At 40.7% G+C, this 23,973-nt stretch overlaps 4 protein-coding genes across 7 annotated transcripts in view; 2 read left to right on the top strand and 2 right to left on the bottom strand.

The window, feature by feature from the left end:
* The window catches only part of gpm6bb (glycoprotein M6Bb), a 34,069-nt gene extending 25,565 nt beyond the window's left edge, over positions 1-8,504 (top strand). For 2 of the 3 annotated variants that reach the window (XM_069662797.1, XM_069662796.1), the window contains exons 2-7: positions 969-1,155; positions 1,881-2,037; positions 2,170-2,338; positions 3,468-3,541; positions 3,647-3,712; positions 6,406-8,504. In XM_069662797.1, the coding sequence (XP_069518898.1) occupies positions 969-1,155; positions 1,881-2,037; positions 2,170-2,338; positions 3,468-3,541; positions 3,647-3,712; positions 6,406-6,555 (803 nt within the window). In that variant the 3' untranslated portion in view covers positions 6,556-8,504. Of the gene's footprint in view, positions 1-968; positions 1,156-1,880; positions 2,038-2,169; positions 2,339-3,467; positions 3,542-3,646; positions 3,713-4,093; positions 5,376-6,405 lie in introns of those variants that run through there. The other variant, XM_069662798.1, reaches the window with a different exon arrangement.
* A 92-nt stretch (positions 8,505-8,596) lies between these two features.
* ofd1 (OFD1 centriole and centriolar satellite protein) lies at positions 8,597-17,841 on the bottom strand. The gene is made up of 23 exons (XM_069662954.1): positions 17,791-17,841; positions 17,516-17,637; positions 17,193-17,396; positions 17,011-17,079; positions 16,874-16,901; positions 16,683-16,790; positions 16,464-16,600; positions 16,169-16,342; positions 15,906-16,012; positions 15,687-15,806; positions 15,131-15,204; positions 13,803-13,894; positions 13,447-13,636; positions 12,154-12,284; positions 11,856-11,967; positions 10,893-11,588; positions 10,592-10,748; positions 10,392-10,483; positions 9,793-9,921; positions 9,457-9,620; positions 9,168-9,341; positions 9,014-9,069; positions 8,597-8,771 (listed from the first exon to the last, which is right to left on the bottom strand). Exons 2-23 carry the CDS (start codon positions 17,609-17,611, stop codon positions 8,717-8,719), a joined length of 3,165 nt encoding a protein of 1,054 aa, XP_069519055.1. The 5' UTR covers positions 17,612-17,637; positions 17,791-17,841; the 3' UTR covers positions 8,597-8,716.
* Positions 17,842-18,043: 202 nt separating this feature from the next.
* Positions 18,044-20,033, top strand: trappc2 (trafficking protein particle complex subunit 2). The gene is made up of 5 exons (XM_069663280.1): positions 18,044-18,112; positions 18,329-18,455; positions 19,099-19,241; positions 19,598-19,685; positions 19,783-20,033. The coding sequence occupies exons 2-5, from the start codon at positions 18,363-18,365 to the stop codon at positions 19,879-19,881; spliced, it is 423 nt and encodes a 140-aa protein (XP_069519381.1). The 5' UTR covers positions 18,044-18,112; positions 18,329-18,362; the 3' UTR covers positions 19,882-20,033.
* rab9a (RAB9A, member RAS oncogene family) lies at positions 19,466-22,717 on the bottom strand. Of its 2 annotated transcripts, none has more exons than XM_069663279.1 (2): positions 22,589-22,717; positions 19,466-21,987 (listed from the first exon to the last, which is right to left on the bottom strand). In XM_069663279.1, the coding sequence occupies exon 2, from the start codon at positions 21,946-21,948 to the stop codon at positions 21,340-21,342; it is 609 nt and encodes a 202-aa protein (XP_069519380.1). In that variant the 5' UTR covers positions 21,949-21,987; positions 22,589-22,717; the 3' UTR covers positions 19,466-21,339. The 2 variants fall into 2 exon arrangements, with proteins under 2 accessions (XP_069519380.1, XP_069519379.1); XM_069663278.1 differs by having other exon boundaries at positions 22,584-22,717.
* Between the last annotated feature and the right edge of the window lie 1,256 nt (positions 22,718-23,973).

The following is a 23,973-nucleotide window of genomic DNA, read 5'->3' on the forward strand; positions in this document are numbered from 1 at the left end:
CACTTAACTTACTGAAAAAAACTTGGCAAAGATCCCGCATGTTGCCGTGTTTAACAGCAGAACAGCTTCTGGTGTTGGTGTCTGGAAACTTCAGTGACTGTAGTGATCGGACCAGAACAGATCGGCTGCAACAGAGCTGTCAATCATCATTTTGACAGCATCAAATAACTAATTAAAAATAAACTTGTCAGAAAAATGAACACTTGGACATAAATCAGCATGATAAGAACTCATTATAATGACAGAAAACATGTTACGGTTGGAGCCACCGTAGCTACTTCCGTTAACCAAAACACACACTTAACTCACTGAAAACCTCCCCCCGTCAAAGATCTCGCATGTCGTTGTGTTTAACAGCAGAACAGCTTCTTGTGTTGGTCTGAAGCAGGCGTTCACAGACATGGAAACTTCAATGACTGTAGTGATTGTTTTAGTTACGCCCCCTCTCGTCGTTCCTCCTCCACTCTGCTTATCCGGAACAGATCGGCTGCAGGAGCCGTATTTGTCAACAGAGCTGTCAATCATCCTTTTTACAGCATCAAATAACTAATTACAAATAAACTTACCAGAAAAATGAACACTTGGACGTAAATCAGCATGATATGAACTAACTAAAATGACAGAAACCACGTTTGAGAAACATTTATTTGGCGTGTATTTTGATTTTATAGTTTGACTCAAGTCCCATCTGTTAACATGGAGGAGGCGGGCTTTATGACCTATACTGCAGCCAGTCAGCAGGGGGCACCCGAACTGTTTTGGCTTCACTTCTAGGGCATTCCGGTATCGGATCGGTGTATTTACTGTAGCAGTATCAGAAGCTGATACTGATATCAGAACATCTCTTCTGTTGTTGACTTAGCATTTACTTTATTGCATTTTAAAGTGAAAAGATTTGTTATAAAACACTGCCCTAAGGTCTCAAATGACCCTTGTCACTTATACAACTCTTTCTGTTTCTTCTACAGGGTGCTTCGAGTGCTGCATCAAATGTTTAGGCGGGGTGCCGTATGCGTCGCTGGTGGCTACAATCCTCTGCTTCTCTGGTGTCGCCCTGTTCTGCGGATGTGGCCATGTGGCTCTCACTGGCACCGTGACCATCCTGGAAACCCACTTCTCCAAGGTGACCAGCGACCACGCCATGCTGACTGACATGTAAGTGACCTCATACTCTGCAGTATGTACGTTAGTATGTAAAAAGAAGGATTACGACATCCTGGTTAACTCTGAGATCTTTTAAACATTGTGTCAGTAGGATCCACAATACGCTCAACGTGAAGATGTTTTTATTACATAACCATCACAAAAAGAGAGGCCTGAATGTAAGATAGATAACTTTTAATGAGGTTAGTTTTATGTAGCCTATTTTTAGCGTTATCCAGGAGAACAGTCCTTATATGGACCTTTGTGTTTTTACAGTGCATCCATTAGTCCGCACAATAAAAGGGGAATGACGGAGACAGGGCTGCACATATGTTTTATGTTGGAGCAGATTTAAAGTGCACTGTTTAATTTAAGATGTCTACAGGGGCAGTCTGTCTGTTGGCGGATGGTTTCCAGAGACATGCATCACCTGTTATCTCCACATTTGGGCTTTGTGTCTCTCCTCAGGTCTTAGGAAAGCTGGAGCCCTGTCTCATTCATCTGTTTATGATTAAACAGCAAACCCTCATGTTCTAAAGGTTGCAGGCGAAAAATTATAGATGATTGTAAGCAGCAGACGGTGCTACGTCATGCTTTTACTTTACCTGACATTTTTAGAGGGTCCCTGCAGGTGTAACGTTCAGAGGCTAAAAACACGTTGGTGTTTGATTTGTGCTTTCTGTTTTTGCAGCTCTACTGGCACAGCTAATCTGATGTGTGACATTGCTCTTTAACAGAATACAGCTGATGCAGTATGTCATCTATGGTATCGCCTCCTTCTTCTTCCTGTACGGGATCATTCTGCTGGCTGAGGGCTTCTACACAACCAGTGCCGTCAAGGAGCTGCACAGCGAGTTCAAGACCACCATCTGTGGACGCTGCATCAGTGGAATGGTATGTTAACGCGACCACTGAGCTGTGGGTGAAGATGATTCTTTAACGCAGAGTATTTAAATACAATACAAATTTAAACATATTGAAAGATGGAGATGTTATATGTTGCTAATGTTATTTCTTTGTCTTTAGTTTGTGTTCCTCACATACATCCTGGGTGTGGCCTGGCTCGGCGTGTTCGGCTTCTCTGCCGTGCCAGTGTTCCTCTTCTACAACATGTGGTCCACCTGTGCCACCATGAGGTCCCCCATGGCCAACCTCACCAACATTGACTCCATCTGTGTGGATGTTCGTCAGTATGGTGAGAGTGAAACTTTTTGCCTGAGAATATTTCTTATTTATTGTCATTAACTTCTAATCAAGAAAGAGTTTTATTAGGGCACACACTGAGAGAGTTTATCAGCAATTTTGAATGAGACCCCATTTGAATTTAAGGATGGACAACGTGTCTCCATCTACTCTCATTGTACAAAATTTAAGCCAAGGCGGCCGCTGCCATCTTGTGATAGTGACATCATTTGGAGCCAGAGCAGTGCAGTAGAAATCGGCGGGTGGAGCTGCCGTAGCCACTTCTGCTAACCAAAACACACACTTAACTCACTGAAAACCTCCCCCCGTCAAAGATCCCACATGTTGTCGTGTTTAACAGCAGAACAGCTTCTTGTGTTGGTCTGAAGCAGACGTTCACAGATATGGAAACTTCAATGACTGTAGTGATTGTTTTAGTTACGCCCCCTCTCGTCGTTCCTCCTCCACTCTGCTTATCCGGAACAGATCGGCTGCAGGAGCCGTATTTGTCAACAGAGCTGTCAATCATCATTTTTACAGCATCAAATAACTCATTACAAATTAACTTGCCAGAAAAATGAACACTTGGACGTAAATCAGCATGATAAGAACTAACTATAATGACAGAAACCATGTTTGAGAAACATGCATTTGACGTGTATTTTGATTTTATAGTTTGATTCATGTCCCATCTGTTAACATGGAGGAGGCGGGCTTTATGACCTATGCTGCAGCCAGTCAGCAGGGGGCGATAAAGATGTTTTGGCATTTTATTCCATAACTACAACGCCTGTTATCTTTTTTTCTCCAGCAAAACACTTAATATAAAATTGGTGGACTCATGAGGAACAGATTAAAATGAAAGAATGCTTCAAATTGACGCTGCAGAGGGCAAGATATCTTGGGTCAGGCTATAAAAACTCATTTGTAGGATTTTCCTTGAGTTCTGTAAGAAAAGCATGCTTCCAGTTATCAGTTAACACCTCATATGTTAACTGTTCCTCATGTGTAAATGGGTGGAGTGCCCCTTTACATTCTTAGTGTCTAAGACATTAAAGCAAAGAAAACTTTTTACTCAGTGGACATGAACTCAGATTTGCTAGTTTTCTTTTGTAAGAAACCATTGAATTTTCCCGCTGCAGGAATCATCCCCTGGAATGCCACACCAGGAAAGGCCTGTGGATCTACGCTAGGAGACATCTGCAACACCAGTGAGGTAAGAGGCTGTCTTACTGTCTGTAAGAGAGTAAAGGACTCTGGCATGGAAATCACTTATTTTTCAACCTGAAATATAATCACTGTTGCTTTTCCGTTTTCCTAGTTCTACCTGTCCTATCACCTGTACATCGTAGCGTGCGCCGGTGCAGGAGCCACTGTGATCGCTCTGGTAAGCCTCCCTCCCTCCCTCCCTCCCTCCTCTCTCTCCATCCTCTCCTTTAGTCCATCTTTGCACGGTTTGTATCAGCAGATCATGAGTCAAGTGCTCCTCTTGTCATGCCCATATGGTTTATGTAACCACACCGAGGAAGATTACACTTCTTCAGCTCTGATTCATTTGCACTTAAACCATCTGCTTAGATGCACATGGCCATGTTTTAATTCTCGGATGGATGGAGGAGAGTCTCGTTGAGTGATTTTTGAGTGTTGAGTGAAGTTTGCAATTTCTTAAGTCATTTTTAACTTTTAATGATTGGTCACTTTACTAACTGGTCACAGGAGGAAGTCACCGGCATGTTCTCTTACAACCTTCTCTGTTCTCTTCCACCAGCTGATCTACATGATGGCTACCACTTATAACTTTGCTGTTTTGAAGTTTAAGAGTCGAGAAGACTGCTGCACTAAGTTTTAAACTGTTTTAAAGAGCGCAGTGCGGCTTTTATAGCTGCACTGAGTAGAGAAAGTTGCCACTGACAACAAATGAACTAAAAAAAAAATGAGAATAGGAAAACCAACATCTCTTGATTAGTGTAAATAGCTGATTATATGCTTCCTTTAGCATTTGGTATCCAGGGATTTCGCTTGTCTGAGGACACCTGATGAGAGTTGTCTTCAGATTGGGGTGGTGTTTGGTTTGTTCTGCTTTCCTTCGCACTCACTTTTAGAAATGTGTCACCATCAGATTTTAGAGAAATGTGCACTGCTACAAATCCACAACAGTGTTATTTATATTTGTAATGCGTGAGGCAGAGTTTAAACTGCACAAAAGCATAAACTGCATGAGTATTTCAGATTAAAAGACAGTATTGAGCATGCAGGACTTCACTGGACGAGCTTCAGTCAGAGCAGAAATGAGCATTTGTGCAGGTTGTAACACACTCCTTTTAAATTGGAAATAAGGATATTCTGACATCAATCAAAACATACCCTTTTTGATTGACAGATTAGCAGCTTTGGTGAGGATGAATTATACTGATACATTCGATAAAAAAGGACTAGCTTAAGTGGCTAAGTGCCTTGACCTTCATATTTCTTCTTGCCTTAAAATTTTGGTGCCGACCCGTAAAACCACAAAGTGTTACACAGAAAATATTCAGTATTACATCTTTTGTCACACGTTACACTCTAAACTGAACTAAAAGCCTTTCATCCACACTGTATTATGCTGACGAGTATTACGGTGAGCAGTGTTTAATTGTAGATTTCAGAGTAACTGCACAAACCTAGCAGAGCACACTATAAAGGGTTAGGCCAGTATCAGGGGTTTACTTCTGCATGAGGCCCTAAGGCTCACTTTAATTTCATGTATATTATAAAAAAATAAGACGTTCTCCTCTTCTAGTGTAGAATAAATGTATTTTTTTCTATGAGGGCTGATGCTGCTATAGCCTCAGCTATGAAGTTGTTTTGTTTCATACCTTTTATTCTTTCTCAAAGTGCCATTAAAGAGCCATTTGTTGTTATCTTAACACTGAGCCTGCATGCTTACATTTCTCAGATTCTCTGATCTGTTTATAGTTACTTATACTCCATATTTCATATATTTAATTTTCTTCTAAGTTTTTCAAGACTGTAGCTTTTACTTTCTATATAAAATAAACAATCTTTGTTTAAAAAAAGTATCCCTACTTGGTCTATTTCTTATATAACTGTCTACAGAAAAGGGTCATATCACAAAATCGCTTGCTTTGCACTAACAACAAGCTTTTAAGGCTGCATTAACTTGCACGCATGACTTCTGGCTCTTTCTCTTCTAATTCTCACACCTTTAAAATGTCATTTCTGTAGTATTATGCACAGAACAATAGTTAACTCCAGTATTAATGATCATTGTAACAGTAATGTTACAATAATTTAAAGTCTTTTTTTCAGTTAGGGCCTGTGTCCACTGATGGCGCTTTTTGCGCTGGCAGCGCCTATTTTCTATACAAAAGTTTTGCGGTTTAGCGTTTTCAGTGCTCATAGTCAACTTTTAGCACCGCCGCGCTCGTTAATATCAATCCTATTCAATTCAAAAGAGCTTTATTGGCATGGGAAACATTGCCAAAGCAAGTGTCAAAATAAAACTACAAATTAAGTACAATAAAAGAAGATAAAGACAAAATGTGCAAAGTGAAGTGAAATTTCACTTTGTCCTCACCGACCAATCAAAATCAAGAAGGGGCGGGACTTCTGATATTAACTTTGTCAACAACAATGGCGGAGGAGAAGCGGAACCTTTCGTTTTTTCGAGTGAACAATTTCCAGGTCTTGAGCTGCTGCTAATACCGCGACCCGATTCCTTTCCATCTTTTTTATGATTTGTTTGTATAATTTCTTTGAGTAAAACTACAGTAAGCATACAGAGCTATTTAAAACAGACTTCACTGTCACTACCGAGGAAAGTGGAAGTGCCGCGAGACAACTTTCGTAACCTAGCAACAGTAAGCCCCGGTGAAAAGCGCTCTGAAATTGAGGTAGTGGACGCTGCCATCGCAAAAAACGGCGTTATTGGACACAGGCCCGTATGTCTTTTGTGTGTTAAGTCTTTTTTAAAAGCTTAACTTTATGTTTGTTTTACTACGTACTGTAGCTCTGACTCCTGTAGCTTGCTTTGCATCTCTGACATGCTCACCGGCCATCCACCTCACCCTTCTCTTCCAGATCCACTTCCTCATGATTCTCTCAGCAAACTGGGCCTACCTTAAGGACGCCAGTCACATGCATGCCTACCAAGACATCAAAATGAAGGAAGAGCGGGAGCTGCAGGACATCACCTCACGCTCAAAGGAATGCCTCAATTCCTACACATAAGGATCAAACACACTTACAGTCCACACAAACACACACACACATACATGTAAAAGACACGCAGACACTGTGGCCAAACACTGCGGCCCTCTTTGGACCAAGACAATGCTCATCTAAAATAACCTGCCAACTGCCTTGACACTGTGCAGTACTAACCAGGCTCCTAACAAACTAATGCATTAGTGTTGCTTTTGCACTAACTTTGAACTGCTTCTCAAAATTTCATTTATGTTGGTTTTTTTCTATGTTTCTGAAAAAAAGCTGTTTTGAATTCTGATATGTTCATGTAGCGTTTCATTTTCTCCAGCCCTTTTACAGCCAGTTACTGCTGGTGAAGCTTGAGACATTGCACTATTCTTATTATACACCGCATAACGATGATAAGTTTGTTTTACAGTCTTGCTCTGTCCTTCTTTGAGCTTTTGAGTTTTCAACAAAGGGAATGTGACATTTTACTTGTTTTCCAATCAAACACAGATGAGTTATACACAACATGAAAGGCCTTACAGTCAATCTGAGTTAATCGTCAATCACTTCTATATCTGTTTATAATGCGCTGATACAAGATGTTTTGGCTTTACAGTGAGGACAGAAGTAAAATATAAAATGTGGAACAAATTCAAGAAATCCTAGTGATAATCCAAGTGTTAATAATTGGTTGTAGATTCTACTTTTGATCGTACATCTCTTTAAAAGTCACTCAGAGCATTCATGGCCTACATTAACACTACCTCAGATGTGCACCAGAGCCTACGGGACAATTTAACCAGTTCAAAACGACACTTCTTCCTGTTTGGTTCGGAAAAATATACTCTAATTGTTAAAGATGCCTCAGGCACACGATATGCATTAGCATCACTGCAAAGTAAACAGACGGGAGCTCCGCTACATGACAGTATTAGTATTATAGGATTTAATTTCCATGCACAATGCCATAAGATTAAGTTGCTTGCTAAATGTGGACTGCTGCCAATTCTGAAACAGAAGGTATTTAAGATCTTTTCATTCATGTAAATGACAAAAAGCTCTGATCCTAGCCCATTATCTATTGTAATATCTGATCATATAATGTAATATATGATCAAAATGCACTTATAAAAAAAGTGTAATTATGTCCCATGTGCAATGGTACTACGGAGAACCCGACAGAGCTAAGTGTGAAAAACTTGTTACAAGTCACGATTTTAAGTGTTTTGTTACTTTGAAGATAAAAAACACTAAATTTTTTCTTAATTTTCTATAATTGCACCTGTTTTTATGTGCAATGTTATAATGCTGAAATAATTACTCGTGTAATCTTTTGTTACTGTTAGTTGAGTTACAGGGATAACTTGATGTTTGTTGCATGAAGACAGCTGTTTCTGCAGTGACACACGTGATGTGCAGTCGTGTATGCTGACATCAGTAGTAGGCAGTGTTTGCCTCTTTCCTTTTTTTTTCTAACTGAATACAGATTAATCCTTTTTATGTAGCTGATTAGTTCTAGCTGGTTTTTTTAGGTTCTTTTATTCAAGTCAGACCTATATGAGTCGTATATTACAGTATTTTGTTGCCTGATAGTTGACCTGTATTTTCTATGAATGTCAAGGGCTTCCCTGTGAGTTACTGATGCCTAACTTTTAATTCAACTTTCCAATAACACATAGATGCAACACCAGTCATGTATAAAATTGTGTGGCAATCTAAATGGTAAATTTAGCCAAAGTATGAATGCCATTGTGACACTCGGTGTGGGAGATACTGTGGTACAAAAACCTGCACAGGTTTCTGCAGGACAAAGAAGATAGACATCATCTTATCTTTGTATGCTGTGGTTTCTGCTGAATGAACCAAAAACTAAAGAATTAAAGCTACCTATAATCACCAGGAGGACAACAATCTAGCATCCTGTCTGACTGGATCCCCTTTACAACATTATCCAACCGGCCTGTTGACTGTTTTTATGAAAATAAAAAGTGAAAAAAACTTCTGTGTGTTGTCTTTTTTTCCCCTTTGTGTGAACTTATTTGTTGGTATAAAGTCAATCCAATTAAAAAAAGGCAACATGTTTTATTCAGACACAAATGTTTAAACAAATATACAAGAAATGCTTCACATTTATTCATTTATTTATTACAGGCTTGTGTAGCTCATGAGTTTATGAAAGCACTCTGGGACGACGAGCTCACCAATCAAAATCATCACCATCATCATCTTCATCCGCGTGTGAAATTGTAATGCTGGGAAAACACAATAAAGTTAATTAGTGAAAGCCTCAAGGAACAGAAAAGAAGCTGCACTAAAAATAGCAAAGTATTTCTCATCCCTCAGACAACATCATTCCAGAACGAATAAGACAAAACAAAGGCGAGGAGATGAGAAACCACGGGAGAAATTAAATGTTTTGGGAAGAGGATTATAAAGGCTTACATGTTTATTAAAGTTTCCTGCAGTAACAGAAGAACAGAGTGTTTTTAGTTACCTGCGAACTTTCTCCTCAGACAGACTCATTTGTCCTTCATCTTCACTTTTAGGGCTCTGAACAACAAACAGCAAGTTTAACAGACGTCAGGTGCTAAAGTCACACAACTAAAGCAAAGTTCTAACAGTCTGAGGCAAATGTGTGTGTAACTAACCTCTGCATACAGCCTGTCTCTTTCTTTCTGTACGTGTTCGTCCAGTCGGCTTGCAGCTTTAGGCTCCTCCTTGTCCTCATTATCCACCTCTTGCTTCTTCTCTTCATTTCCTTCTTTCTTACTTTCACTTTCTTCTTCTTCTTTGTGTCCTAGTTGCTCCACCTCTTGCAAAAGCTGGTTAGACAGACACAGTCAATATTCATTTCTTTAGAATGCCTTTTCTTGGTATTAAAATATGCAAAGATCAGAAAGAGGAGCCAAAACTTCTCTTTCTGATTTCCATCCTTACCATCTCTTTCTCCAGTCTGTCCAGCTCTTGCAGCTCCCTCTCTCTGGCTTCCTCTTGCTCCCTTTGCCTCCTTTCTTGTCTTTCCTTTCGCTCTCTTGCCAACCTCTGCTCCTCATCCTCTTCCACTCCTTTCCTTGCAGATTCAATTGAGCTTTGCAGGACTTCTACATAACTCACAGATTGAGAAAAACTGTCACTTTATTTTGGCTTCAGAATGGGGCTACAATTAAAGTGAGATATGAGAGATTCATAGAGTCAGAGTGTACAGTAGAAGGTTGCCAGGTCAATCAAGATAAAGCGTCAGTGAATAGTGTGGGGGGGGGACTAACGGCTCACCCGCTTGGCCCTGCAAGTCGTTCAGGTCTTCTGGGAGGTCCTGTGGGCGGGGGACAGCGGGGCCGTCAGGGGCCTCCTCGGAGTGAGGGACGGCAGTGTCCGGGAGAAGCTCTGGAATGTGGCCGGGCTCTGGAGGGAGACGCGCACAAAGAGATCTTTTATTCCTCGCCATAATGCAACAGGGCCACAGGACCGGCACAGAATACATAATCAGCTGCCCTTCATCTTCACCATTGTGCGGGGCCACTGAGAGGACACTTTGGAGGCCGGTCACACACTCATTAAAAAACAGCCATTCTGAAATCCGAAAGCTGCAAACCGGATATACTCATTTTGTGTTGTGCAGAGGTTTTGATTAAATAAATAACAATGGAAACTGAAAAAAGAAGAAATTTGCACAAAAATTAACAGAACTGTAAAGAGAACTTTATGTGCCTTTAACTTCCGTTGTTGTTGTTGCAAACAGGAGAAGATCTAAACCGGGTTTCACTTCCCGAGAAGAAGGCTGCAGTGCATAACATACAGTGGAGTGACTCAGTGGGTGCATGATTGGAATAAACAGTCATAATGTAGCATGCTATAACAACAGTTTAGAGTACCTGACAGAATCCCTGTGAGATCTTCCAGGCTTATTCTCTCCGGCTGTGGAGAAGACTCCAAGCTGGAGGTCACAGGCTGCAGCTCTGGCAGACTGACAGAAACAAACATGCCAGACATGAGGGCATTAGTATTCATGGTCTGCATGTGAAAGAGTATTAAAATGATGTCACGTCCTTGCCAAAGCGATGCCAGATGATACCTGGTCTGGTCTCGTGCTGTGCTTCTGAGCTGAGGGCTGCGGGGTGGACTGAGCTCAGAGGAAAAGTCACCTGAGGTCGCCGCCTCGTCGCGGGGGGCGCGAGGGGGCTGTCTGTCAGAGGACAGCTCGGGGAACATTATCGGAGACTCGACTGCTTCTGTTGGGGGCAAAGAGTAAGACAGAGAGAGTATAATCCAAAAGGCCTGATAATAAAATATATACAGGGAGTGTAAAATGTGCAGTGGGTGCAACTAATCCCCTTTGAATTGCTTTCACAGGATAAAGTATTTTTGGAAGGTACCTTCTGGGATCTCTATCTGAAGCCTTATCCTGGAAGAGGAGCGAGGTGTCGAGGATAAACGTCTGGATGGAGAGCTGCTTCCCTCCTGAGTGTGTCCCTCCCTCAGAAACAGAGGTTCACTCAGTGAGTGGAGACTGTGGTCAGGGAAAATTGGGGACTGGGGTCGGTTGTGGTCTTCTGAGAAGGTCACTCGTGGTTGTACAGGGGGGATAGTGTTTCTGTTATCATAGGGTGCTGAGGAGGAGGTTCTGGTAGTTTGTGGTGACAGTGGTCTGTGTGCGACCTTTGACCTGTGTGGTGTGCGGGCGTGTGAATGATGGGAGATTCGTTCAGGGCGATGTGAGGGACGTGCTTGTTGTGGGGAAAGAGCTCTTGGGGGAATTATGTGCGAGACGGTGGAGAACACCGCCCTCTGCTGGTAGTTCCTGTAAGCTTCCTCCAGGATGTCAGCCTCCTTCTCCAGCTCCTGGATCCGAGCCTTGGCCTCAGCCACCATCTCCACGTCGGGGTTTGGGGAGTCGCTCCGAGGCAACTTGTGACCACCTGTTTTACAGACACCATCATAACCCACCCTGGCTCTCAGCAGAGCTCTGTCCACGTAGATGTCAGGAGGGACCAGCTTGTCAGCGCTGAGCTCGAGTACAGAGCGATCGACAAGCGAGGGCTTTGGGTTGCGCAGCACTTCATTTTCAAGAGCTGGCATTGTTAAAAGAAATGGACAGAAAAGGAAGAGCAAACAAGAGGAGATTTGAACACTAATACAGAAGACCAACCACCATTAAAGAGTACAGATCTGGAAATAACTACGACTACTACTGTCACATAAAGAAAGGTAGTATAGGAAAAGCAGAAATAAAGTTATCTACACAAGTTATGTATTAATGATTGAAACATACATAACTGACATGATCTAAAGAGACTAATCCCTCTAAGACTAACACACATTCATGCCAGGTCAGGTACCTTGCTGAGTTTGACGAAGCTGCATCTTAATATCCTCAATGTGGTTATTCCTCCACTGTGACTTCTCCTCGCTCTCTATCAACTGAGCTTTGAGCTGAGCGCTGCGCTCCACCTGCAGAAAACAGGACATCACCTGAGGAGTTATTGTATTCATGCAGGACAGTGTTCTCTGAGGAGAGTATAGCGAATGTATAGGTCACCGGAAATCTGGATTTAAGCAAACAGCCCAAGAAATTCCCCAAGGTGAGACAAAAAAAAAAAAAGCAGATCACATTGTTTCCCACACTCAGTGACTGACCTCACTCTGGAGCTGCGCCTGCAGCACCTGTTTCTGGTTATCAAACTCTTCCTCATCCAGCCTGCGAGCGCTCTGCAGCCTCCGTAGCTCCATCTGCAAGGCCAGCTGCTCTTTGGACGGCTTACTTAGATCTGACAGACAGGTTATCAGAGTCGTAATCTTAAAGTACTACATATTTGCCCTGTCTAATATCCATTACACGTTCAGTTCATGATTTATGGATCTGACTTGGGCCCTGTTTTTTGACAAATTTGGGTGTCAAAACGTTTGGAATCGGTCCAGTAGGTAGCCTCCGCCGTATCAGGTAAATATTCAGCCATGGCTTTGGAAACATATTCCTGCAGGCAGTCCGCCACGTAAAAAAATCCCCTCCCCAACTCTAACTCACGTTTCCATTCGTCCTGTTCAGGTGACACCTCACCACCCGCGTGATTTCAGAGCGAGACTTCTTGAGCGAGACTTCTGTTTCTGGTTACACAAAAAGGATCTTACGCTTTATAAAAAGGACGATCTTTGTAGGGATCATTTCTGTAATGTTGTCGGACACCTGGAGTAACAACCTGAGCCTGTCAGTGGCAAACACAAGCACTTTTAGTGGACGGACTTTGATCGGGCACTTTTTCCCCAGTCTGTATCGCAGCTACGGCGGAGGCTACCTACTGGACTAATTCCAAATGTTTTTGTTCCTAAGAGTCATTTCAACACACAAATTTGTAAAAAATAGGGCCCAGGTTTACCAAACTTCTCCTTTAACACCATGTTGCTGCCTTTTGTCAGCTCCCTCGTCATCCGCACAGAGGAAGAATACTGTATCCCTCCGAGAGAGGCAAAGCTTTGGTTTTCTGCCATGGGTAAAGGGAGCCCTCTGTCTCTGCTCACAGCTCTCTCTGCTCCCCTTCACTCTCATCCCTCACTGGTTCCCTTTTAGAGAGAGTTGTCTGCAGAGCCACAGACACAGCACAGAGGCCCCACATTGGCAGGCAAGACGCATTCAAAAAAGACCAAACTGAGCCAGAAGCAGTGGGACAGACTAACATGAATGCTTCACAGTACACTGCATCTCCCACAGCTCACAATGAGCCCGGACTCTGAATGCCAAGGAGGCACTATCTATCTCAATTATGAAAACAACTACAAGACTTCTAAAAAGGTACTGATTTTCTAGGTTAGTATTTATAAGCAATAACCCTCAGACATCAAACTTCCAAGCGAACAAGAAATCAGTCGCACATGAGGAAGTTGCAGAATGCTACGGCCCCTGGGAGGCACTTGGGAACAGCAGTCACAGCTTACCTGCATGGAGACGCCGGTTCTCCTCCTGGGTTTCCTCCAGCTGTTCCTTAAGCAGGCGCAGCTGCCGCTGCAGCTCCGCTTTCTCTCTTTTCAAGCTGGGGTAGTCACTCATGGTCTCCAGCCTTTCCCTTACCAACTCCTTCTGTTGAGTCAGCAGGGAGATCTGCTGCTGTGCTGTGTCTACCTCAGCCTGGAGAACGACAAAAGGGACGTGAAAAGAGCAGGAAAATAACAGAATCACAAAACACTGATGTCATGAAAGTTTGTCTGAATACAAGTGTTCCAAATAAAGAGCTCATCCCCAATTGAAGAGGGTGGCGTTAATGCTGCCGGATGATCTGTGTTGCGTTGTTTACCTGCAGCCGTCTCAGCTCCGAACAGGCTCGACTGTGCTCCTGCAGTTGGGAATTGATGACAGTGGATTCCTTTTGGATACGAGCTGTTTCCACTGAGAAATTAAAAGAATATAAACATGATCAAAGCCAGGTGCGTAGTTTTCTACTGTAACAGTGGTGGGGATAACAACTCTCCCTGCCTTATGAGGGAGTTATGAATTCACAAAAAAATAACTAATATCAGGTGATTATTATTTCATCACTGCTTGAGACTGAAAAGAAATTAGTATATGAACTCTGATCTCTGGTTCTTTCTCTGTTCTCAAAGTGGCGCGTCTCGTGGCAGGTTGTAACGTTTGATACCACACGCTTCCATGATGAGATGTTTCCATTTCAAATGTCACGCTGTACCCAAAGCTGTTACAGCAGCGATATTAATTCAAATTATTATTTATGATATTTACACAAACTGCACTCACCCAGGGAGGGAGAGAGACGGGGACAGAGAGTGTGCATGCACAGGACAGCGCAGATGCGACGGAAAAACTGGTCATTTGATTATGTTCAGCTGTATAAAGTTCAGTTCTTTTCGAGCGCCCCCTGCTGACTGGCTGCAGTATAGCTCATAAAGCCCGCCTCCTCCATGTTAACAGTTGGGACGAGTCAAAACTAGACACGCCAAATAAATGTTTCTCAAACATGGTTTCTGTCATTATAGTTAGTTCTTATCATGCTTATTTACGTCCAAGTGCTTTTTTTCTGACAAGTTTAGTTTTAATGAGTTATTTGAGGCTGTAAAAAGGATGATTGACAGCTCTGTTGACAAATCCGGCTCCTACAGCCGATCTGTTTCTGATTAGCAGAGTAGAGGAGGAACGGTGAGTGGAGATGTAACTAAAACAATCACTACAGTCATTGACATATCTGTGAACGTCTGCTTCAGACCAACACAAGAAGCTGCTCTGCTGTTAAACCCGTCGGCGTGCGGGATCCTTGCTGTTTTTTCGGTAAGTTAAGTGTGTGTTTTGGTTAGTGGAAGTGGCTACAGCAGCTTCACCCACCGATCTCTACTTTCATCACTTCTATACAATGAGAGCAGCTGGAGACGTGTCGTCCATCTATATATACAGTCATTAACAGTGACAGACAGAGTGACAGCTGTCTCATATAAACGACTCCTCTGCTGGTTGTCAGGACAACAAGAGCAATTTGGACAAAATTATTGGTTGAGACAATTCAGTCATTTCTGGATATTGGTAGGGACATGACCATCCCTACCCAGTTGTACGCCCTTGATCAAAGCACTGGCAACAGGAAACCAGTCAGTGACATTGTATTGAAACACTCACCTTTGTTTCGGCTTTCATTCTCAGTTAGTTGTTCTGTTCTCTTGATAAATTCTTCCTTTAACTCAAGCTGATACCTAAGTATAAAAAGACGTAAGAACAACAATCAAAAAGTGTTTCTCAACTAAAATAACAACAAATATATTTAATTTTTTTGAAACTAAAACAGCTGCCATCTAAAGAGTTTTTAAAAAAGCAAATAGCAACATTTTAGTTTTATTTTTTATAAATAATATTAAGCCTTATATTAAGAGTTTGGTATCAATTCATTACATATGGACTCTTTTATTTTTACATTCATCAAGAAAACAATTGACTCTTTTGTCTCACTGACGGCCTTCAAACACCAAAAATATTTTAATGTACAATAGAATAAATCTCTAACTAAAGATGTATTTTTAGAACACTGTTTCTACTTGAAACGCACAAAACAGTGACATCCTCTGGTAACAAAATGACAATTTCCCTCAGAAGGACACCTTTTATACGAGTGGTCAAGTAAACTAAAAGAACAGAGAGGATAAACATCCAATGAGACAAAGTGAAGATTTTAAAATACCTGAAAATGTCATTCTTCAGCTTTTGGTCGTATGTGTCCTCGATAGTCTTCACTGCCAGCTCTCTCCTCCTCAGCAGCTCTTCAGTGGTTTTAACCTTCTCCTCGTGAATTTGACATGTCCTGTTACCATACAAACAAAGAGTCACTCTCTATCAAACACTAAAAAATATATAGATCATGGCACCCTTTTACACAACACAAAACTGAAAACGCTCTTACTTTTCAAAAGCCTCCAGTTTCATCCTCTGCTCATTTTCTCTGTTCCGCACTGCTTCAATTTCTTTCAGGACTGATTGTCGCTGCATGTACGCGTTCTTCTCTTCAATCTAAAGAGAAGAGAAATAAATAAGAGCACTGGTAACAGCCTCTAAGGTTTAAGCAATTTGACTTAATTACTGTGGTGTTGAGAGCCTGTTGTAATTTCTCATAACAAAATATAATTTGCTAATCTCATATAGCATAACAACTTATTAGTAATGTACCTCTTGTTGCTTTTGTAACCGATCAATGGCGTTTTTCTCCCGCTCCATCAACGCCATGGCCTTCATTTCATAATTCCTTTGCAGCTCTTGCTTCAGCTTCTCAAATTCTTTATGAAATATTGCTTTTTCTTCCATCCTCACCTTGGCGATTTCAACGCCTTTAAAATGTTCCAACTTCAGAAAAACAATAGAAACAATGTTAACCAGCAGGAAAACTCTACATGGCATATGAGCTACGTGTGCTGTGGTGCTCATAACATTTTTAAACTCATTACTGAGTAGAAAATATATGTACCTTTGTGTTCATTTCTGCTTGCATCTGTGCTTCAGTCTGTTTTCTATATGCCGACAGTTTTGATTCGAATGAAACAATTTGTCCCCTCTGAAAACTGAAGCCCTCATATTCCTTATCAATCATCTTCATCTTCTCAACTGTGTATGGAAAAAGAAAGTTGTTATGAACTGTGTGTCGAAAGGCATTTGTGAGGAATATTAAGTATTTTTTTCATCATACCGAGAGACTCTCCATAAGTTCCTGTGCTGGTTGTCTGAGTGTCAGCATCACGGCACAGGGCGCTTGTATAAGGGTGATTTAGCTGTGTTAGAAGGCTGATCAGGAACCCTGCAAGACAAAGATATATTTTCTTAAAGCACAGGCATTAAGGGCAGAAACAGTTTTATTAATAACAAACAGGCTGCACATACCTTTATCACTGTTCTCTTGGTTTAAAGACTGTAAAAAAATAACAAACAATAACACTGTTATTACTATAATACTAGACTATTTTAGATTTATTTGCATATTTTAACGGCAATATTCCCCATACTTATTTATAACTTACCAGGGACCTGTAAAGTGCTGATTCAGGGTTTATTTTAAGAAGCTGAAGAAGGTCTACTCTTGAGGAAATCTGCCAAAATAGATAATATACAAAAATCTTCATTTTTGCAAAGATTGACGTGACCTTGACTCTTATAGCAAAGCTACAAAATATTAAACAAATATTCATGATGTCATCCTCACCTTGTCTTTGCTTAAGCCACTTTCAGGGTAGAATACAGAACGGGTGTACTCATACCCAGAGGTGCGGAGATGATCAGCCACTATGCTGTTACAGGCTGAAACCAAATGGGGTTCAGCATTTATAGGTACTGGTCTTGGAAATTGTTCTCCTCCCGTCAAAGGCGGGTGTTTTAACCCCTGGATGATCTGATACCTCAGCTGGGCCTGAATCAGAAGAGAGAAAGACAAGAAGAAGAATAAAGATCAAACTATTTCTAACGCTTAGGTTATAGCATTGAAGACTTGGGGTAAGAACCAACAGCAACCCTATTACTGTGACTTACTTGAAGTGTATCAAGGACTCCTCTATCTTTAAAAGTTTGATAGAGTTTTTTTCTCATCTCGTCTGCGGATAACATCTTTTCCTCGGTTGAGGACATAACTGTTGAATGTTATTTTGTTGCTCCTGTCAGCAGAGAAACAAAAGTGACGTTAGCTACAAAACAAAACCTCAGTTTTCGACAACCTTCAAAGTATTCGTACTTGGTATTATACTATCATCACTCTGTTTTCTTAACCCTGTATATATTTCAAGAAAGAGAATTATATCTTTAGTTACCACAAAGATAGAAAACAGAAAGCGTCTCGGCGTCCCTTCCAGCCGTTGACGGATTTAAAAGCCGTTTTTTTTGCGGCGCGTCGCGCAGTTAATGACGTGTTTAGATAATCAGCTAGATTAATTCCATTCCATCATTTATCATATATCTAATGCTGTAAATGTGCCTGCGAAGATAATAAAAACTACTGGCGTTAAACTGTTTTTGCAGCAGATAGTTGCTCTATTAAAATAAAATCTTTTGTCGATAGATGTTTATTTACTTGGCTATGACGTCATCTTTTTGCGACTGCTCTCACTTCTCTCCAGGAAGCAAAATTTAAAGGTAAACCAAAGCAGATTGTAGCTTAGAAATGTTCTTTTTTTCTTGTGCGTACATTGCATTCATATTTTATTTAAAGTCGTAGTATGTCTAGTATTGTCACACAATAATCACTTGAAGAATTAAACGACACGAAGCGTCTGTTCAGCACTGCGGCTAACGTTAGCTTGTTAGCTTATGTTTAAGAATCATTGGTTGATATTGACACTATTATTTCAGGACACTTTGGCTCTGCTAAGAAGAAGGGGAAACAATGTCGGGAAGTTTTTACTTTGTGATGGTCGGTCATCAGGACAACCCTGTGTTTGAGATGGAATTCTTGCCAGCTGGGAAGCCAGAATCAAAGGTAACATGGCTTTATTATTTTAAACACCAGCATTTATTTCCAGTACTTCTTCTCTTGTCAAATTACAATGGCAAAGAAAAATGTTAAATGTTACTTAGGTAAGGCTCGCAGAATCAGTGACACCTTTTAAATCACTTCTTAAAACTCACTTTTATAGACTTTGCTTTTATGTGATGTCCTGGGATGTAATGTTTGTGTTTGTTTTGTTTTATTTCTTCCTATTTAATTTCTTTTATTTTACTGATTTTAATTCCTTTACCCTTTATGCTCTGTTTCCCCTCTGCTGTGTTTTTACATGTTTACATCTTTTGTCCTACTGCTTTGACTTCATATTGTCTCTAACTTTGTATTATCTTGCTGTATCAGCCATGTTGTTTGGGTTCTTTTGTTACCCACCGTGTTCATGATTGCTGGCTTGTCAGAGCACTTTGTAAACTGCTGTTTTTAAAGGTGCTATATAAATTAAATTATTATTATTATTAGCCAAACCTTGGACTATGGTATAACTGTCAGGATATACCATTGACAGTCTTGTGTACAATCATTGGGATATACCTAATGTATGAAGCATAAGACACAAGACTTTTAGAGTAGTCTGTTTATGTGTTCTCCTGTGTGATAATTTTTGTGTTATTGATCACAGGATGACCATCGTCACCTGAACCAGTTCATTGCACATGCAGCTCTGGATTTGGTGGATGAAAACATGTGGCTGTCCAACAATATGTACCTGAAAACCGTGGACAAGTTCAACGAGTGGTTTGTTTCTGCCTTTGTCACTGCAGGACATATCCTTTTTTCTGCTCTATTTAATTCCTCCCTTTGAAACCCTCAGAGAATGTGTATCTGTATTGTTGCAGATTAAATGTATCTATTACAACAGACAAAAAAGTCAACATGGCAAGTAAAAGTAAGTCATTTCAGGTGCACCTCTGTAATTTGGATACAGCAATGCAATAACAAAAGGATTAATCAAATCAAATTATTTATTGACAATGAAAATGGTTAGCTGTATTCCTACTCTTACATCCAATATTTAAGCGATACAATTGGAATATTCTTTACAAGAAAATCACACAGTTGTCATTCTGCATTCAAGAATTTTAATTGTGAGGACTTTATTCTCCTTAATTATTTGCCGCACATATAAGATTCATCATGCTGCATGATGTGCGACATGAGGATGGAATCAAAAACTTCTTTAATGATGTATATGATTTATACATTAAGGTAAGTTGTCTTTCATGTTGTAAGAAAATTTGCCATGAGGTGACATTTGTGGATTTCCCCCCCTGCAGTGTTTGATTAAATCATTTCTGTTTTTCAGTTTGCAATGAATCCCTTCTATGAAATCAACGCACCAATCCGCTCAACAGCTTTTGAGAGGAAAGTACAGTTTCTCGGAAAGAAACATCTCATGAATTAATTGCTCCACATGCACAAAATTTTGAATGCATTTCGTCTGTCTGTTGAGTTTATAACATTACCGACTTGTTTAATGTCTATATGTTTGTCTTTACTGTTTGAGAAATCCTATATGTATTTAACACAGATGTGAATTTTCTATAAAATCTTGATCTCTAAAAATGTTTTTTTCTTGATTTATATCATGGGGTTCCTGTATGTTGATCATCAACATTAGACTTAAAATCAATCTTTGCCTCATGTTAGTTAGGCTCATTGTTTTATAAGCTTATTCATGAATTCTATTATTGCAGTGGTTTGAAAGAACAGCAGAACGGTAACATTCAGTTCGAACTTTGGGATAATAACGTGAGTTTTCAGGCTACAAAACACTTTAAGAGACATTTCTCAGGGTTTATTTATCATTTTGCATACCAGCAGTACAACTTTGAATAGATATGAAATTTGAATGAGAAGCAGTAAAGGTAAATACATGGTTCACCATGTTAAATATTTAGCTGTGGGGAAAGTCTGTTACCTGTTATTTAAAAAATGTTAATAGAGTGCTATAAAGATCAAAATCATCTAACTAAAACAAACCCAACAATTAAGAAAACGCTTACTCAATCATGACTGTTATTTCATGTGTTCATTCTGTGAGTCTTTTGGTAAAAACAGTTTACAAAATATAAAAGTTCCCAGAAACTTAAGTACACCATATGCCATGCATTTTATGTTTGCTTTAATATTTATCTTCCGTTAGGGTTCTTGTCCCTCAGTGCTTCCAGCATAAAGCCATTATCTATTCGCTATGCAGAATGTGCACAAACAAGACCTAAAAGTGCAACAATCACAACAAGCTTTGATTTGTTAGTTACACAAAGTAGTGCCTTGGTTACTTCATTATTCTCAGACATGTAGAAATTAATTATGTAGTTCTCTTCTGAATGGAAACACTCCACCTGCATTATTATATTTAGGAGTGAAGTTCAGATGCCCTCTGATTATTGCACTCCAAAGGTAGTACACATATTGACATATTTAAAGAGTCACAATATAATTTGCCTTCATGACAGAATGGAACATTTAACCATTTAAGAGGGAAGGAACCGTTTTCAAACATGTTCCCTCTTTTCCCCCATGATACATTTTTAGTAATCAATACGTAATCTTCATCAAACACAAAATGTAGTTTGTGTTTCTGTCCACACCTCCAACGACAAACCTTTGAAATGTGGCAGAGCTGAGCAAAGGATTCATTGATTTTGTTTATTGGTCAGACCAGGATTAATTTAGTGTTTCCCACGTCTTCAAACGAAAGTCCAACTATTAGCAATATCCAACCTTCATCACTATAGCAAATCATAAAGCCAGTAGCAGAATGTGTTTAAATAAGATGTTAAGACAGCATTGTACACCTACAGCTTCTTCACATAACAGGCAGGAACAGCAAAATAATGTTAGTGATAACTCCTGGATGTTATGAGCAGCAGGCACCAGCAGAGCGAGGCTTTCTGTGGAGCTTGACTGTGTCCGTGGGGATGAGGTGGTCCGTTCTTTCATCCAATGCCAAAACTCTTCGCACTGCCTCCTCAAATGCTATCGCTACATTGGTAGAATCCTTGGCACTGGTCTCGTAATAGGGGTAGTCGCCGTTCTCCTGGCACCATTGCTGAGCCTCCTCAGTAGACACCTGCCTCTCTGTCACGTCCAGTTTGTTGCCCAAGACCACGAACGGGAACTTCTCTGGCTCCTTGACATCTGCGTAGTAGATGAACTCCTTCTTCCAGTTGCCTAAGTTGAGAAAGCTCTGGTTGTCGTCTACACTGAAGGTGAGCAAACAGCAGTCAGAGCCTCGATAGAAAGGAGTCCTCAGGCTGCGGAAGCGCTCCTGGCCAGCAGTGTCCCAGATCTGTAGGGTAACCTGGTGACCGTCTACCTCCAGTTCCTTGTTGAGAAACTCCACCCCAATAGTGTGGAAAAGGTGTGCGTCAAACTTGTTGGTGACATAACGATTCATGAGAGAGCTTTTTCCTACGCCACCATCACCCAGCAGGATGACTTTCAGCAGGGATGTCTTTGATGACATGGCTATTCACTCCCGATGGACCACTTTGAAATAATTTTCCTAATGGAGAGATGCAACATGCAAAAGATATTTTCATAGTCTGTGCAGCACCAAAATATCCATTTGAAAGGAAATAATGTTAATAATAACCACTGTATCTACTACATAAACATTTCTTGATGTTTTGTGCCCTTTCGTCTCACCGCTGATTGACTTAGGCCTCCTCCACTTGTGGAGATCATGTGTTGTAGACGCTGGTCATTGGTCACATGCTCGTTTGTATAATGTTGATGTGAGCAGCCATGTAGATAACGTTTAACCAGCTGTTAGACAGTAAGAAGCTATCAGTTTCCTCATTAACTAGTGGCCTGTGACAGCTGTTACAGTAGAGAAGCACTATGTTATATCCTACTTACTGCTTACAAACGTTCAATACTATGTGAGCACTCTAAATAGCTATAACGACAAAATATAAAACGAATAGCTGCAACATGCTAGCCCGCTGGTAGTGAGAGTCGATATTGTGGGTCCATCAGCTAGCTAGCTCTTAGCCAAGCTGGGCTAACATAAAAAGAAAACCAAGGGAACACAGCTGGAGTTAGCTTATTTTATAATGTGCTAGCTCATGTTTATTTGCAGGCATGGTGCTAACGTACCTTACATTTAGCCAGACCGCAGCAGGGCCAGCGAGGAAGGAATCCCGAAAGAATTGATGCAGTATTGATGCATATGTTTGACAGCTCCTTGCCTCGGTGTGGCTCGAGATAACGTCAGGTCGCACCGCTTCCTGGTGAGCTCCAGAGGCTTGGTGCTAACGCTGCTAGCTGCTAACAAGCTAGCTAAGGATGCACGGACAGTCTCGGATCATGTGATCCTGTCAGACAGCAACAACAAACGAGCACGGAGGTAACGTTGCACGCGCTTACAGCTTATTCATTAAATTATATTACAATTAATATTTTATAAAGTAATTCAACATACAATTTTAAACCACGCCGGACTCTACTGAGCGTTTATTTAGCCGTCTCCATCGTTAGTTAACACATCAGTTTCTTCTGTGTACTGGTCACGCTGAGTCAGCAGAGGGCGACATTTAGCTTTCATCGGCACACGAAGTTAACAGCTCGACTTCATCGAGAGAAAAAACGTCACAACCTACTGTTGTGCTGAGATGTCCACTGAAGTCAAAGGAATATAACAGCACATAACACCACAATGTAAGGTTTACCCGTTTTCATTTATCTTCCTTTTTGACTCCACATGTTGAAAAAGGACTGTACACTTGTGGAAATGCAGTTCCAATTTCATCAACAACTGTATTTCTGATCTGTCCGATATATCTAAACTAAACCGGCAATTGGCATCCATGGAGCCTCCCATGCCCCTCCAGCTGATCAATGGGAAACGTCACAACCTCCAGAGCTTTGGACTCATTCTTAGTTCTGTGAAGCCCCATGCATTTTAAAATCCTTGTAAGTGTATGCATACTTATCACAATATCACACACCATGCTCATTAACAGAAGATTCTTGCCATTTCTCAACCCAAGCATGAAGTAGAACATAATCAAATCATGTAAATGAGCTATATTTTTCAATTTGTCCACAGTGAGGAGCTTTCTAATGTTGTTAATTGTAGTGGACTAAAAAGGTCAATATGTCCTGCTGAAAAGTTTTGGAGTATGTCTACGAGAAAGCAAGAGTTAATAAGTATGAATCAATTAAAGCCACAGTACCTCAACGTGAACATGCACATATACTAAAGTTGTCAAAGAAAGCAATATTGTTGAGGTTATAAACCCCACAAACAGTCCAGCTGTGTCTTTGGTGGTCAGACAAAACAAGCCTCATTTTGCTTTTTTCAATATGGGTAGCTCTATCATCGCTGAAGCATACTTTCTCTCTCAAAATGGATGTAATTTGACTACCTCTTGTCAACAGAATACCGGCTCTGGTATCCATGAATTCATACTTCCCCATTTCTTAAGTCAGTGTTCTGAATTTCCTAAAATTACCCTGTAATTTTGGTAAATTACCTTTTTTGCCC

This window comes from Semicossyphus pulcher, unplaced genomic scaffold (genome assembly GCF_022749685.1).
Source record: "Semicossyphus pulcher isolate SPU_LCO1_2020_fin unplaced genomic scaffold, fSemPul1.0.p SCAF_15, whole genome shotgun sequence".
Classification (NCBI taxonomy): domain Eukaryota; kingdom Metazoa; phylum Chordata; class Actinopteri; order Labriformes; family Labridae; genus Semicossyphus; species Semicossyphus pulcher.

What these genes read in the sequence shown, in the direction of transcription:
- trappc2 (XM_069663280.1), top strand. Translation starts at nt 18,363, where the DNA reads ATGTCGGGAAGTTTTTACTTTGTGATGGTCGGTCATCAGGACAACCCT. An exon ending in CTGGGAAGCCAGAATCAAAG is followed by an intron (nt 18,456 to 19,098) that starts GTAACATGGCTT and finishes TATTGATCACAG; the next exon opens with GATGACCATCGTCACCTGAA. An exon ending in TCTGCCTTTGTCACTGCAGG is followed by an intron (nt 19,242 to 19,597) that starts ACATATCCTTTT and finishes ATTATTTGCCGC; the next exon opens with ACATATAAGATTCATCATGC.
- rab9a (XM_069663279.1), bottom strand. Translation starts at nt 21,948, where the DNA reads ATGTCATCAAAGACATCCCTGCTGAAAGTCATCCTGCTGGGTGATGGT.
- ofd1 (XM_069662954.1), bottom strand. Translation starts at nt 17,611, where the DNA reads ATGTCCTCAACCGAGGAAAAGATGTTATCCGCAGACGAGATGAGAAAA. An exon ending in GAGTCCTTGATACACTTCAA is followed by an intron (nt 17,397 to 17,515) that starts GTAAGTCACAGT and finishes CTTCTGATTCAG; the next exon opens with GCCCAGCTGAGGTATCAGAT. An exon ending in AAACTGGAGGCTTTTGAAAA is followed by an intron (nt 15,807 to 15,905) that starts GTAAGAGCGTTT and finishes GTATGGTAACAG; the next exon opens with GACATGTCAAATTCACGAGG.